Here is a 15,686-nt window from a genome sequence, read left to right on the forward strand (position 1 = left end):
TTTACATCCTTTGCCACTGTGTCCTGTCAGTGTTGATGAATAAATGTTTGAAATGGTGTGACTGTCAAATTGTAGTCCTTCTAAAAATACCTCAGTAATTGTTAGTGCTGCTTTGTACATCACACTTGCAGAGTAGCATACAGCACTTCCATTATCCTATGGGGCATGTGATGAATATTTTCTCTCTGAGACAAATGAAAAAACATGGAAACAATGTATAAGGAATATTTTATCCACAGTTCATTTAGATGAGAGATAACTGAGCTAATCATCACTTGTTTTTTGTTGCTCTTTCCAGAATACCAGAGTTTCCAGGAACTAAATGCTGCACTACATATCCAGATAATGCTAACTGCAGCTTGAACTGATCCAACCATCACCACGAAACCCAAAGACAGTGGTGTCTTGAAAGAAAAACCTTGGTAATACTCTCATGGTGTATTCAAAATGTACACTCAGAGCAGAGTACTCTTCACAGCCATTGGGCTCTCTGCAACGCAAGGCAACAACTTCCCTCCCACGACATGCAATACAACCTCTGCAAAAATATTTGATCATGACACATGTCCCACCCCAACATGTGTGAAGGCTGCTGTAGGTCTGTGAGTGCCCACAGGGAAGCTGAGACAAACGGGAAGTAAACTCCGGGGTTAACTTGTAAAGAATGCCGCTATAGAATTGGCTAGACAGCTTCTTCCCTAGAGTTTTCCCATGAGTAAAAGGCAGACCATAGCTCTTCCTTCCCATGAAAGGCACTTTGATCTCCCTTGATGAAATGCTTTATGTATTTTGGGAGTTAGCGTAATTGGTTGTGATGGCTCAAGGCTCTTCCTCATCCCCACAACTCCTTTGTGTTGGTATTTGCTCTGAAAGCCTCACACAACACATGGCTGCTCTAAGTGCACACCAGATCAAGAGGAGCGTATTTATGGCTTTGGGAAAATCTCATTACAGATCATTTAAAATATTCCATCTTCATTATGAAACAGGCTTTGTGTGGCTGTTTTGTCTTCATGCGAGCCAAACCCCATGTAGTCACAAGGCTGCCTGACACATACAATTAACCCACCTCTGCATGAGTGCTGGAGTAATTTGTCATGCAAATGGATTTTGTCTGTAGTTATTAGGCATTTTTCCCCTAAGGAGGGCACCATCAGGAGAGCTGAACGTTTCTCATCAGGATTGGGATGCACAGATGTATCTCACTTCTGCCTTTGTGCCAAGCAATGCTGATTTCCTCACCTCTCCGTGAGTTAATGCCATCTATTTGCAGCTGTTGTTTTGGTGTGGAGAGTGTGGTAAACACGGCTGTATCTGAAAAGTCACTCATTTTGTTAATCTAATAGGGGAAAGAAAACATTCCTGGCATTATGGTTTTATCAGCTTATAAACATGTGGTAGAAGCTTACATGCCTTAGAATAACAGCAGAAACAAGACTGGGAAAGGAAACTTTGAGATCTGGATGCTTTGGTAAAGACATCCAACAGCACAGCACATCGTGTAACCTCAGGGCTTTTCCTACTCCTCATCTCTGAAAAACATGATTAAATATTCCTACAATTTTGAGGGCCCCCATTAGTTTTTATTTTAATTCCTTATCAACACATTATCCACTTAAAGGAATTTCTCATGCTTCATCCCGAAGGAAGGTTTAGAAAATTAATCAGAGCAAGTCAAGTGTTCATAATTTGGGCCACTTTGCAGAAGGAAGAGGTACATTCCCCAAGGTAAATGTTTCACATGTTTTTTGAACGCAGCAGATTTTCAATGAAGGGAACTGTTAATGCACTTAAAGACATCCATGTTAAACAAACAACAACAGCAAATCCTAAGTATATTAATTTACATTGACTCCAGAGAATGAAAATACATTATCTCCTTACTTCAGCTGTAGAAAGGTTCTACTTAGATGTATTGTGTCTGCCCCTTCAAGGTGCAAGCAGGAACAGATCAAAGGCTTCCATCCTTTGTGCATAATTAAACATTATAATTTTGTTAATTTACTAACATTTCTTAAATTACAGCTTGGATGGCTGAGTTTAAATTGAGCTTTTCATAAAAGCCTGTGTCAAGACTTTGAGAAATAATAAAGAATTTGAAAGACTCCAACTTTGAAGTTGAATGGCACCACCTTAAAATGAATTGAAATATCCAACTGCAGTGTTTCCTCCTTGTGTGGGTGGTTTTTCACTAGTGCTTTGGCAGAGGTTGACTAAGATCCCTTTCAGCCGTGCTTTGAGATGTCAAACTCTACAGGGTAATGGACAGTTATTTGCTTGCAATTGAAAACTTCTAATTCACAGTTAAGAGCCAGTTTTATGGAGCGAGATCTCTACGTGCTACAGAAGGTTCCTCCATAGTCATAAAACCACAGAGGCTATAAATTTATAATGTATTTCAGAAAAAGAAAAGACAAGCAGATGGCAATAAAGGGAAAAGGAAATAAAGAAAATGAAGCTTTCAGGACAAAAGACTAAAGGGGAAAACTGAGGTCAGCTCTCAAGCAGAAGGGAAAATGAGGACATCGAGTTAGCCAAGGTGATGGAGCACAGACACGCTGGAGTGCCCCTGAATGCAGAAACCTAAGCCACTTGATCACAGGCAGAAGAGATCTCCACCTTGTTGGGGTCAGCACTTCAGATGTGCTGTCCCACAGGCGATACAAGAGGACACTCCAGACGAGCATGGCACTCCTACTTTCCACTCTGTATCTTTCCTGGAAAACATTATAAATAAGGGAGGGAAGCTGCTGGGACATGTCAGATAAGCATCTCCACCCCTCACTGCAGATTAAGAGAAAAAAGCCATTCGATGCTCAGCATATCTGGAAAGTCTGGTACACAGAGCAGACACCTCCAGACGTCTCCATCGGTGATGTTATTTATAAGTGGACCAAACAGCTTGTTAGGCTAATTGCTCCTGGAGGGATTTAACTCTATTGAGGAGGCTTGAACAGGGCTCAACTGTTCCAGAGCATTAGCTGCCACTCCTCTCTTTGATTTACATCCCTCATAAAATTTTATGGTCAGATTAGAATGAACTTCACTTGCACTGTGTTTTTGGTTAAGTTTTTGTGCTATATAAAAGCAAAAATCAATGCTGCAACTAATTACAATCTCAATCAGGAAAGGAAAATAGCTCCAAATGCTGATGGAGACCCCAAAATCCCTCCTAGAATGGATTCCTTCAGATGCCCTGCTTCAGACACCTGAATACAATATATGAGAATTTTAGGAGAGCAGCAGCAATAAAAAATGTCACAATTTATGGATGAACAGTTTTGGATTGAATAAGACTAATGTGGCTTTTTATGGGAAACAAGAGGGAGCACAAGGCAGTTGGGTTCCAGTAAAGAGGAGAAGGGAGTGGGTGGTTATCAGCTACTTTGTCTGGAATGTCTTTGAGTCATTTGGCTCCTTTTCATGGAGGGAAAAGTCTACTTTTGAAATAATTGGTTGCTTTGTGGAGATAATGCAGCCATAGAGTGCATTTTATTTTTGATAGATTGTGGAACTCCCTGGGCTTCAGTTAATCAGTCACTTTGATTCAATAACTAAAGCTAAGACATAAATCCAAGCAGAAAAAAAGTCTTTCTTTGCTTTTTTTCTTTCTCTTTGTCATTGAAATACAGTGTCACAGCAAATGGCCTTTATATATATGCATACATGAAAGACTGCAAAAAGGAAGGAAAATAAATAAGCCTAGTAAAATATTTACTGTTGTAGACATCAGTAGCCGTGGCCAGATTGATGGGAAAAGCATAGTTTGGAGGCTGACAGCCTCTAAATGACCTCGTTACCAGTGCCCGAATCTTGAAATTTAACATGCACGTGAGATCCACTGGGACATGCAAGCATTCTGTGAGAGCATTTTGCCGTGTCAGGCACTGGCCCATTGACAGCAGCAGGAATTACAGGTGCTCAGTTCCTCCCAGATGTGCAAAGCAGGGATGCTGGAGAGCAACTCATCCTGCCCAGGCTCCAGCTGCCCCAGTTTGTGCCGGACGAGAGCAGATTGTATGCTACATTTCACTTCTGGCCAGGATTTTCCTCCATTTACTGCATTTTTTTTTTTTGGTCAAAATTAATGATTTTGGGCTGCAGAAGCATTTCCCAAGATGGATTTTTCCACTGAGAAAGGAGCTGCAAGAGAAGGACCACTTCATATGGTCAAACCGTGGGGCTTGGTAGATTTATTTTAAATTAAATAAGTTCTTCCATGTGTCCTGGACACAAGCTCACTATAAACTAATTTAAAATCCATGGAGAAAACCCCCAAGAGTCATTTTTTCAATCCTTCAAGCTGAAATACCTTACCAGTAGTTCATCACCTGGCAAATAAACCTGCCAGCTCCAAACTTTATTAATCATTTTCTGTACCCTATTTGAACTTTTCTAAACTGAACTCAGGAGTACTCTAATTCTCCATCCACTGCAACCAAAAGAAACAAGTAAAACACTCGGAAGGGGAGGGATGAAGGCTACCTCAACCTCCTCTACCTCCTCACTGTGGGAACACGGAACTTCAGAGATTACATTTTGAGGGATGTAGCTGCCACATGCCCTGTAAAATTCATAGCTGTAGCTGTAGCTCAGTTCCTGCAAGGTAGAAACAAGCAGACCAATGGGATGGATTTTAATTTTTTACTTGGACTTCCTAGAGAAATGTCTTCAAACATCAATCTGATTAACGACTTTTCTCATTATCTACGTTCTCCGCCAAAAATGCATGCCTCAGAAGACTTTGCTTGATAACACACCTATATTTCTTCTTCTAAATTTTAATATTTAAATCTTAAGAAGAGGAAAAGAGGAGAGGTGACAAAAACTCCACAGAAAGAAGTAGCAGATGCTCCTGAGATCATAGTGAAAACAATCCACATACTTAGTGGGAACAGATTGTGATGCATAACGTTGATGTTTTTCTTAACCTTTCTAAAATTACCTATTTGACTGATTTCTTATGTGTAAAAAGAGGCACAAAGCCTTAGCTTCTGTCAAAGTACCATTGTCTCAAATAATTTAGAAGCTCCCTGTTTCAGTGCATTGAGAATTCCACAGCACAGACAGATTTAAGACACCTTTAAATCTCTGCAAGACTCCCAAGAATGTGTTTCTTAATACCACTGTAACTAGAGATGTATATATAAGAGAAGTCCTACCAGAATCCAAAGTTCTGAATCAATGGCAGTCCCAAAAGAGATGCACTCATAGTGCTGCCTCATGCACACAGGCAATGGCTTGAGGTACAAGGAGGGGCCAAATTTGCATAGTCCAGTTCACAAACACCAGTTCCACCAGTATGGAACCGCAGCCCTGAGAAACTGCTGACTGGGAGGGCTGAATAATTGACAGAAGCCATATGTGCCCAAGTTCAATTAGGCATCCCAAATTCAAATAAGAAGTCATTGCCATGGTATACATAGGCTGAAGAGTTTTACATTGAAGCACTGGATATCTCTTCTTCATATAACATCACTGTAGTAGTAAGTGCAAGAACTTTCTCAAAAAGGAGAACATCTTTAAAATCTCTTTCATTATCAAAGTAAGCTGAAATTATGAATATGCATGGAACATGTATGTACATATATACAATTTTTATATGCAATCTTCCACATAACTGCTCTCTGTCTTGACAAATTTTAAGTATGTTTAATTTGCAGTATGTAATGGCAAGATAACTAGGCAGAGAAGTTACTATCAGTGACTATCAAGGGTGCTTGATGAATATGGCCTCTAAGTTCAAGTGAATGATGAGGTATTCAGATTATCATTGAAACTGAACTATCAGACTCCAGACTCCCTACACAATCGGAAAATGTGCTTGTAGCACATATTTAATTAGCCCACACATCAGTGCTATCCCTAGAGGACACCTCATTTAGATGTTTCCTCCTATTTCTTCCCAGTTTGACTTCTCATATAGTTAAAGGCAATGAAACAGTATAGTTTCATGTAGTAGCTTATGCCCGTGCTTTAATAACTACACCAACCAGAGTTCAGAAAGATAGAGTTTTATTTCAAAAACAAAGCTGAAAGAACAGAGGAACTGCTACGTGGGTCAGAGATCCAGGTAGCCTCGTGCCCTGTTTTTCATACTGGAGAGCAAATGACAGGTCATGAAAAATACCAAAAGCCTGAGCATAAAGCGATATGTTCTTGTGCACTCTTTCCCATCAGCCATTCATTCCTCCGAATCACTTCCAGGCACCAAGGTTAGCAACACTAAAAATGTTCCTCATTTCTCTGCAAATCCCTTTGTACCACTGACCTCCAGAACATCTGATGACAACGTCTCACACTCAGCATCGTGCACTTTGCTGGAAATAACAATTCTGGAAAGCTGCTGCCTGCTAACAGCACTGGGACAAGTCTGCAGGTGCTCACAGAAGAGAGTCATTGCTCACCAGGTGCGGGGAGGAAAGGATTGAGCCTTCAGTGTTTGGACCAAGCTGCAAATTGGGAACCCTCAAGGCAGCTTCATCCCTGCAAGAAAAGTCATGATGCTGAATGGTAAGGAAGAAGAAGTAGATTGCCACCTTTTAATTTTGGACATGGTTGTGATTTGGAAGTAGATATGAAATAGGAGCATATGTAGATTTTGTCAATATTGCCATATGAAGACTGCCTAAAAGTCTCCCAAATGGTTCATGGATGGAGTGGAGCACATACCTGTCAGCTGCTACAGGCCAAATCTTACAGGCTCAAGCAGTGTGCCTTTTGGGAGTTTAGTGCCCTATTTTAAGTGCTTTAGAAATGTCTGGTTATCAGAAGAAGCTGTGCACTCAATTTTCTGAAAGTCATCTCTGGCATCTCCTTTTGACAGTCAAGCAATCTAAATGAAAACAAGCAAACTTGCCTTTTTTTTTCTTTCTTCCTTTCTTTTTCTTTTTTCTTTTCTTTTCTTTTTTTTTTTTATAAGAGAAAAGGTTTCAAAGGGAAAAGGCCTCACTAAAAAACTGTGGCAGGAGAAACAGCAATTCACTGAGAAACACAGATTTTGTTGATATAATCTCTTCCCCTATAAAAGGCATTGCTATATTGATTTTCTGAACATTTATCTGTTCTGGGCTCTGTTCTGACAGATTTTTGTGTTGACAAATTTTGCCTCCTAAATGGTCAGCCTGCTGTTTGGGGTAGAGGACTTGTTCTATTTATGATGTGCCAGATTGCCTAAAGATGCTCTTCATAATGCATCCAAGCACTCATAAACCTACATGGAGATCTATATAAAAATGTACATAAAGCTATAAAACAAGCAAGTGAACAAGTGTCTATGGTTTGTTTGCATGCACAAAATACTTGTACAATCCTTCTTTTTCAAAAAACATGAATTTCTAAAATTAATAAACACATAAAGCATTGAATAAAGAACAATTCCCTGCGCCAAACAGAAGAATGTGTGTGTAGGCATCCACTATCAGTGAAGCTGCAGCTACACAGGTCAATACAGGACAATGGGAATTCTCTACCTCTTCCTGATTGCAAAAAAACACCTGAAATTATTTTACCTGTAATAAAATTCAGCCAAGCCCCAGCCTTGTGTTAACCCATTCAGCTGGAAATCTGCAATGCATTCATGGAAAAGTCCTCTTCCAGTCAAGCCATTGTACACCACAGGGCAAGCTTGCTTGTCCAGCCTTGCAGAAACATCAAAGTGCTTTCCACCTTTGATAAATGCAAGAAGAGAAGGATGTCTCCAGCCTTCAACTGTATGTAATCTCAAAAATTCACAAGATTTACTGTTTTTGCATAAAGATTTCTTCTTATGCTTTCCCAAAGAGCATTAGTTTTCCTCTTCGCTTTGTGAATTGAGACAGATGGTTTGATGGTTGGACTAGATGATCTTGTAGGTCCTTTCCAACCTAATGTATCTATTAATCTATGAATTTTATATTAAGAACTTTGATCGAGGCATGCTTTCAAAACTACATGTAGCTTACCAGCAGCAAAACTGACTCCGTATTCATCTTTGATTACACCATCATCAGCCATCTCAGCCAGCGAGGCGTTGGACCACTCAATCCCAGCCTTCCTCCCATCAGGGAAAAAGACATAACCTACAGTGAGGCTAAAGGGGAAAGAAATGGAGAGGAGCAAAAGTTCAACCAAAGCTCAAATGAACCAACATGCTGGGGACCACAACACTGAGTATGGCCTCCACCCCTGGCCAACAGCATAAAAATGGTTGTATCATGGGATCTTGCAAATGTTGGGCAGGGATGGCCATGGAAGTTGGAAAGAAGATGAGAACTGCAAGAAGGAGAGGCAGGTCACTTGGTCACACTCAGTCACAGAGCTGACAGGTCAGGAATGTGAGGATTTAAGCTCCTCACCATTCAGAAGCATAATACTAGGCTCAAAAATAGATGCAAGTGCTCAATTTCTGCCTCTAAGTCATCTAGACAGTAAGACAGAAAGCTGCATCAGCCAAATAGTAATTGAAAGGAAAGGAAATAATTGGAGGTAAAGGCTGTCCTTATAATTAATTGCAGCTGGAAAATTGGGCAGAGAGAGTAGAGAGCATGAGAAAGAGGGTGTGGATGGAAACCTGGCTAGGTGGGTTCAAAGCAAGAATGTGCATACGGCTGTCCTGCTGAGCAACTTCTGTCACCTTAGAGATGTGTGTTTTCATCAGGGCAAACTTCCTTGGTTACTTACTTCGTTGTGGTAGCAGGCATGTTTATAACTGTTAAATGTGCTGCAGTCCCATCCTGAAAGACAGGGAGAAAAGAAAAGCAGTCTGACTGGGGTGGGTCATGTGCTGACCTGACCAAGAAGACACTGGATACAGCTCAGATTATGCAGCATACTATTACTTTGTACTTTCAAATCTTCTCAGTAGATTTTCTCTGAAAGCACAGCTGCAAATGAATGTCTAAGAATATAAACTAGATACACTAAGGACAATTGGAGGACATTAAGGACAACTGAGAGTCCACACAGGAAAAATATGAAATAAGATGGAACTAGATTCTCATGTTTTTATTCATTTCTATTCCATCCTTGAGTCTGAATCTCTTCATGTGCCACTTGGGCTGCTTGGAGATAAATGTAAGCCTATGTTGCAATGTTTTAAATGTACAGACATCAAGATGTGAGGAATCCAAATTTCAATCAGTGATTAACTTTAGTTGTTTCTAATAAACAATTAGATGGCTTATAATTAGGAGGGGAAGAGCAGCAGTTATTTTGAATCCTGAATAACTATGATGAAAAGGGAGAGGTTACTGACTGATTATGCACATCACAGTGCAAAACCACAATCTTATTAGAAGTTACACAGGCAAAAGTTAAATCACAGCAGCAACTGGATCTGCATGTATGTGGGATTTTCCAAGGTGTGTTTTTCTGCTGGCCAAACATTATCTGGGCAAGAATTTTTATTCTGCCTTCAATCTCAACCCATGTAATGCTGAATATAACAGACATCTTCACGCCTGTGCTGGCAAAGGAAATGCCTTTTCACAAGCATCTGCTCAGGTTGCATGCCAGCCTGGAATGCCAGAGTTCAGAATTTCCCCAGGCTGTGCTCTCAGCAGCCACTCCTCCAGCACAACCACCACTGCAAAGCAAGGAATTAGAGCTGAGCACAGGCAGAAATATTTGCTGACTGCTGTCATGAAGGCTTAAGATGCCTTCAAATATCTCAGGCTGTGAATCAGCACTGCATCACCTCTACTGAGCTCTGGATATCTGCAGCAGGAGAAAATCTGTCCAGTAAAGCTGCCTAATGTTGCTTAAAAAGCCAAAACAGACAGTTTCAAGTTACCAAAACAATTTTTAGTTAAGCCAGTGTAGAAACAAATTCGGTTTCTAAATACATGGCTCAGCTTCTGAGTTCTGCACCCAAAGCTGACATGTGCTAATGATGTTAATTAGCATTTCTGATTGCACGCTGTGAATGCTCCCAATGTATTATGTCTGGATATTTGAATATAACTGATGAATTCAGAAACGTGGGTACTGTCGTGGTTACGTAGCACACTGGCATGCAAATACCTACCTCAAAGCGTGCCAAAATCATGACATAACGGTAAATCTCACACCAGTTCCGGACACCTGCAAACAGAACAAAATTATCCGGTGTAAAGTATGCCATCCTTGGGAAACATGAAGTAACAGTATCTGACTTGACATTGATTTTGGATACAGTGGTTCTGCAGTAACTGATACATGCTGAGTATACGCTACGCTCCAAAACAGCTATGGAATGGTTCTTTTCTATTAGTTCAAGGCCATCATGACTGAAAGAAAAGCAGAGTAACATGTCGAGTCAGACTGAGAAAAGGTTCATCTTGACCAAAACTGGGAAAATGTCTCAAAAAATAGAATTAAATTAACAGTTCCAACTGTGTCAGCTCAGGAAGCTGAATAGACCACATTCTTTCCATCACAAGTCTCCACACTGAGCTTATGTCCCATCCCTCCCTTAAAGAGGAATAGTGCTGCCCAAAGGAGCACCAGGCTTCAAGGAGGTGAGGACATGAGATTAGTGCCTCAGGGCAACTTAATGCCTACTGAGGTCAACTAGGGGTGAGCAAGAGGAGAATTTCTGCTGCTGTTACCATAAGAGTGGCTTCGAACACCTTTGAGAGAAAGTTTGGTTTTCTTATGAGTTCCTATTTCCATTTCTCCAACAGACTGTCCCCACTGCTCATATCGGAAATGTTGCTCCCTTTGTCTGGAAGAAAGAAAAGATTGAATCAACACTGGCAAAATCAACATGGTTCCTATTAGGGAGGTCACAGCGTCGATCCAATGGATGTGCATCCCAAAAATGAAGGAGAGTTTTCAGAGCGCCTAGATCGCAGCTGTGTCAGATCCTACACATTAGCAAACACTTTCAGATTTCCCAGATATTGCTCAATGTAAGTTAGAACACACAGGCATACCCTACAGCAGTCTTTGGAGCAATTATAACTAACCCAAGAAGACATTACTCTTGCCTCTCACTTTTTGACCCTTTGGAAGAACTCAATAGTCCATGGTTCCTGGGCAAAAGCACGGACAAATGTGCTGGGGTGACTGTCATCACTGAAGCTGAAGACTTCTGTAGAGTTCTCCCAGCTGGGAAAAGAAGAGAAAAAGCAAAGGCTGTTATCAGCTCACAGGTTGCATTAGGACAAGTTGTGCACTTGCTACTCCAGCTATGATCTTTGCATGTTAACGTGTTAGAAAACTTCTGCTTCTTTTTAGTTTTTAATATATTCTTACTTTTCAAGGAAAGAAACAAAAGGAAATAGAGAATGGGTACAAAGTCTTGCAGAATGGCTCAACAAGGGTCAGCAGATTGCCTAGGAGGGAAAGCTGGAAGGCCAGAGCCTCAAGTAAAAGGATGATGCTTTCTCTCATTCAGTCTATTCAGAGGTACAAATGCAGCATGATGCCAGAAATGCTGTGCTACTCTGACAGCAAATCATTTTTAATCAGATAAACAGTCCATAAACCATTTCCACTGCTCAGAAGCAATGGCAGAACAAGAAAACAGAGACAAGGACAGCATGAATTACTTTGGACACATGACCCTGCAGAAACAGTAACTATGTGGATAAGAGAAATAAGAGAAATAAAGCCACAAACAAACATTTTCAAATAGAGATTGTGTTTTTGGGGTGGTTATCTTGTATACTCTTCCTAGTTGTATGAGCAGAGCTTTTATCCAAATATATGCTAGAATCATTCTATGACTTTTGTTTTATTTCTACTATTAGCAGAAAAAAAAATGCAGGAAACAATGGCAGACAGAAGATCTAGTTGATTTTTAGATCATAGCACTAAAATTGTTTTAAAGCAGTTTCTCCAAATACAAATACACCAGACGTGGAAGTCTTCGGTGCAGTAACTCCCTAAATAACAAATACTGAGGTTTCCACTATGCAGGCAATTTGGTTTCATTTCCTCAAGAATATACTGAAGAACCAAATCTTTAACCACAAACCAACAAAACAAACCAAAGCAAACTGAAATGCTCTTACTGAAAAGAGAATTTAACTGGTACAAGTTCTCCCTCTTCTTCACTCCACTGCTGTCGGTATGGTCCTTTTCTGTAAGAGAAAGCACCATAATTTTATATAACTCCTAAACAAACAACTAAGCTTTTTTTTTTTTTTTTTCTGTATTTGAAAATGGAATCAAGAGAAGACACTGCAGAAGAATGGTGTCATCGTGCGCTAAGGTAGGTCAGCAGTGAAGAAGCAGAGAACAGAACCAGATGCAGATATTACCAGCTGTATTTTCAGTGCATAAAAAGCAGTGCATGCTATTGTACCAATTAGCTTTTGGTTCAAGTCAGTTTATTAGTTTTCCAGGTAGTGTCCAAGAAGCCTTGGTCTGATGTGTACGAAACCACAGCACTGTAATACCTGAGGAATCCATCGAAGCTTATTTTCCAGAGTGCTTGGGGCTCTAAGTATTCAATAGTGAGCCCTCCTCCACTCCAAATCTCTTCAGATTCATCATTCACCATCATGTTTGGATGTTGTGGGTGCTAAAGAGACATTTCAGGAAAACATTTGTTTAACCCAATTCTGGAGGTGCAGCACAGGAGAATTCCCAGTGTGATGGCACTCTGAAGGAGTAACATCTGAGTGATCTGGCTTTTCAGTTCCATTTGCTTTCTGGTAACCACATATTGGAAGAGGAAAATTGTATCTAAAACATTGGAGTTGCAGATAGTATGTTATTGGTTCAGGTAATACAAATGAGCTCCTTGTGACAAGGAAAGCCACTGTAACAGCACAGATCAAGCTTAAACCCTAGCTGATGCAGAGCTTTGGGGAATAAAGGTTATTCTTAGGCTGACTATGATGAAACAAATGATTTTGTTTAAACATGATTTAAATTTTTAGTGCGTGCCTTCCTTCAGCCTTTCTTTCTTATGGAAAGAGGCACTTCCACAGCAGTTTTATAGCATTCACTCATTACAGAAAGGGAAAAAAACAACCGTAACTGTACAGCACTGCTTATTAACCACACGCAGCACATTATCATAAAAACTAAATGCTCAAATACTTCCAAGAAGATTTCCCAAATTATTTTTTAGACAACATGTTATATATAGTGCACTTCTTGGGGGAAAAAAAAAAAAAGCAATGAATACCAAATACCTACTCTGAAAATTAGATACAAACAGCAATCTAGCCTATTCTGCCACTGAAGTGAAAAACAATTTATTTACTGGAGCACCACATTATTCCCTGTTCATGGTTCAACAGCATTCAGTTCTGGAGACTGCTGGGTTCCATGAACAATTTTCTTGCCTTAATGTCTATTGCTACTAATATTAATGAGATATCTGAGAAGACAACGGGTCTCAGGGTGTGTTTTTCTGCCAGTGGTTGTTGCTTTTATCACTGGAAGTGAACTCTAAAGGGATGTTTTAAGAAGACAAGATCAAACAACACTTGTAACTGCCTTGTAACAGTACTGATGGCTTAGGATGTTAATCATAGAATCACAGAATTACCAAGGTTGGAAAATGCCTCCAAGATCATCCAGTCCAACCATCCACCTATCATCAATAGTTTCCACTAAGCCATGTCCCACAGTACAACATCAGTGAAAACATAGAGAATACCATGTTATGGTGGCAACGGGCTGACTTGGACTAGATGATCTTGGTGATCATTTCCAATCTTAACAATTAATTTTCACTTGAATTCCTAGCGTAGCAATAGGAGTTGAGCACTGCTCTTGTGTCCACCACTTACTTCAAACTCTCCTACTCCATCCACCCTCAGGAAGAGCCACATCTCACAGATGCCATTGGGACGCTTGGCAAGACGAGTGACCACAAAGCTCTTGTTGGTCTCTGCAAAGCCTGTGAAGTACACTGAATCAAGAGCCTAGGGAAACAGAAACAAATCTCAGCTCAGGCTGGAGGGGGAGAAAGTGAGCCATACTTTGTTTCCTGTGTTTTGTGTTTGTTGTTTTTTTTTTTTTTTACGGGAACTGGATTTTACTTTCACTTTCTGTATCTAATACCACATTTTTCATTAACTTAAAACATTATTCCTTTATTCTTTGCCCATTTTTATGCAAGAAAGAAGAGATGGAGCAGGTTTAACAAGGGACCATAAATACTGCATGATAGCCATGCAAGGGGAACTCCTTGCCTTAGGAAACCGAGCACTTCACTGCCATGTTAACATCTCAAGTCTCAAGAACAACTAGGCATAGAAATCCACAACTCTGCAAGGGACTACCAAGGTGACATGTCTATATGCTGTCCTCCCACAGATGTGCTTAGGGGAGAAAAAGGGTGCAGGTCCCAAGTTTGGGTAGTGAATGAATTCCAAAATCAGGATGAAGAGGAAGGAGGCTTCTGGTGCAGGGGGATGCAAGGTGCTGGGGTGCAGGGGATGCGGAGGGGTGCAGATCCCTGAGGGATGTAAGACCCACACACAGAGGTCCTGGGAAGCATGCATACAGAGGGAATGGCTGTGCTCAGGGAACAGGCAACGCAGGGAATGGAGGTCCTGGAGATGGCATACAGATGCATACAGGATGCAATGGGCATCCTGGGGTATGGGGATCCTGGGGGTGGCACTGCATTGGGATGCAATGGGCATTCCAGAGGATGAGGATCCTGAGGGTGGCATGCATTTGGACAGGGTGTTGGGAAGATGGGGTTCCAGTCAAAAGAGTGCCAGAGAGATAGGACGCCAGGAAGATGGGAGTGCCAAGGAGATGAGGATGTTAGGGAAAAGAGCGCCGAGGAGATAAGTGCCAGACAAAGGAGAACCAGAGAAAGAGGTGCCAAGAAAACGGGACACCAGAGAGAAACAGATGCGGTGCCAGGGAAGCGAGTCTTGCTGGGGCACATCAGGCCACTCACGTGGGGATCGGGATGGAACAAGCGCGGCCTCCGGGGCTCCGCGGCCCCTCCGCCGGCAGCCCGCTGCCTCCAGGCTCCGTGGAGGATCAAGAGCCCCCCCAGGGCCCAGCGTTTCAGCGGGACCACGGCACCGGGAGCAGCCGCCCAGGGCACCCCGAGCAGCGCCAGCAGCGCGGCCGCCAGCATCGCCAGCATCGCCAGCATCGCCAGCATCGCGCAGCGGAGCGGAGCGCAGCGCGGGGCGCGGAACGGAGCTGCAGCCGCAGCCGCTTCGCAGCGGGGCCGATGGCTCCGGCGGTGGCCAAACTCCGCCTCGAAGCCGCTTACGGGCTTGTCCGGGCGCTGAGGTCACTTTTGGAAGTTGCATTTGTTTGTTTGTTCATTTATGAACGCGTTACCGTTGTTATCACGATCCTAACTTGCGTGTTTCTTTGCTTTTGTTGTTGTTGTTGTTGTTTCTTGATTATTGCCGTTACTATCCTTGGCATTCTCCTTATTTTCCCGATAAACGTGAGCTCAGCACACATTTTGCACGGCTGTGCTGAACCGAAATGAAGTTCAGCCCACTTGAGTGGGCCAGCCGTGTTCTAGGAAATCCTCCCGCCTCTCTGGTGCGCAGGGGATGTGGCTTCCGAGGTTTCCTCCTTCCCAAGAGCAATACGCGGCCCTGAGCCCCGAACCCGAGGCTGTTCCCTGCTCCTTGGTTGGGATCTCAGTTCCTATTTCGATTTCTGGCCCTGTTTCATTCAGCTTTCAGCTTCAGTGGGTCCTTCGCATCATCTCACTGCCAGCTGCAGCCAATGGGCAGGGAAACAGCTTGGCAGCACTGTTCATCCAAGCCATGAAG

General features: G+C 41.9%; 1 protein-coding gene across 1 annotated transcript; it reads right to left on the minus strand.

Moving 5' to 3' along the window:
• Window positions 1–6,327: 6,327 nt before the first annotated feature.
• LOC136046509 (uncharacterized) lies at window positions 6,328–15,120 on the minus strand. The gene is made up of 11 exons (XM_065733091.1): window positions 14,840–15,120; window positions 13,713–13,847; window positions 12,366–12,490; window positions 11,979–12,047; window positions 10,957–11,070; window positions 10,569–10,684; window positions 10,007–10,062; window positions 8,662–8,714; window positions 7,944–8,071; window positions 7,512–7,668; window positions 6,328–6,486 (listed from the first exon to the last, which is right to left on the minus strand). Exons 1-11 carry the CDS (start codon window positions 15,050–15,052, stop codon window positions 6,384–6,386), a joined length of 1,269 nt encoding a protein of 422 aa, XP_065589163.1. The 5' UTR covers window positions 15,053–15,120; the 3' UTR covers window positions 6,328–6,383.
• Between the last annotated feature and the right edge of the window lie 566 nt (window positions 15,121–15,686).

This window comes from Cyrtonyx montezumae, unplaced genomic scaffold (assembly GCF_038088225.1).
Source record: "Cyrtonyx montezumae isolate F1298 unplaced genomic scaffold, pur_monq_1.0 scaffold_17, whole genome shotgun sequence".
Taxonomy (NCBI): domain Eukaryota; kingdom Metazoa; phylum Chordata; class Aves; order Galliformes; family Odontophoridae; genus Cyrtonyx; species Cyrtonyx montezumae.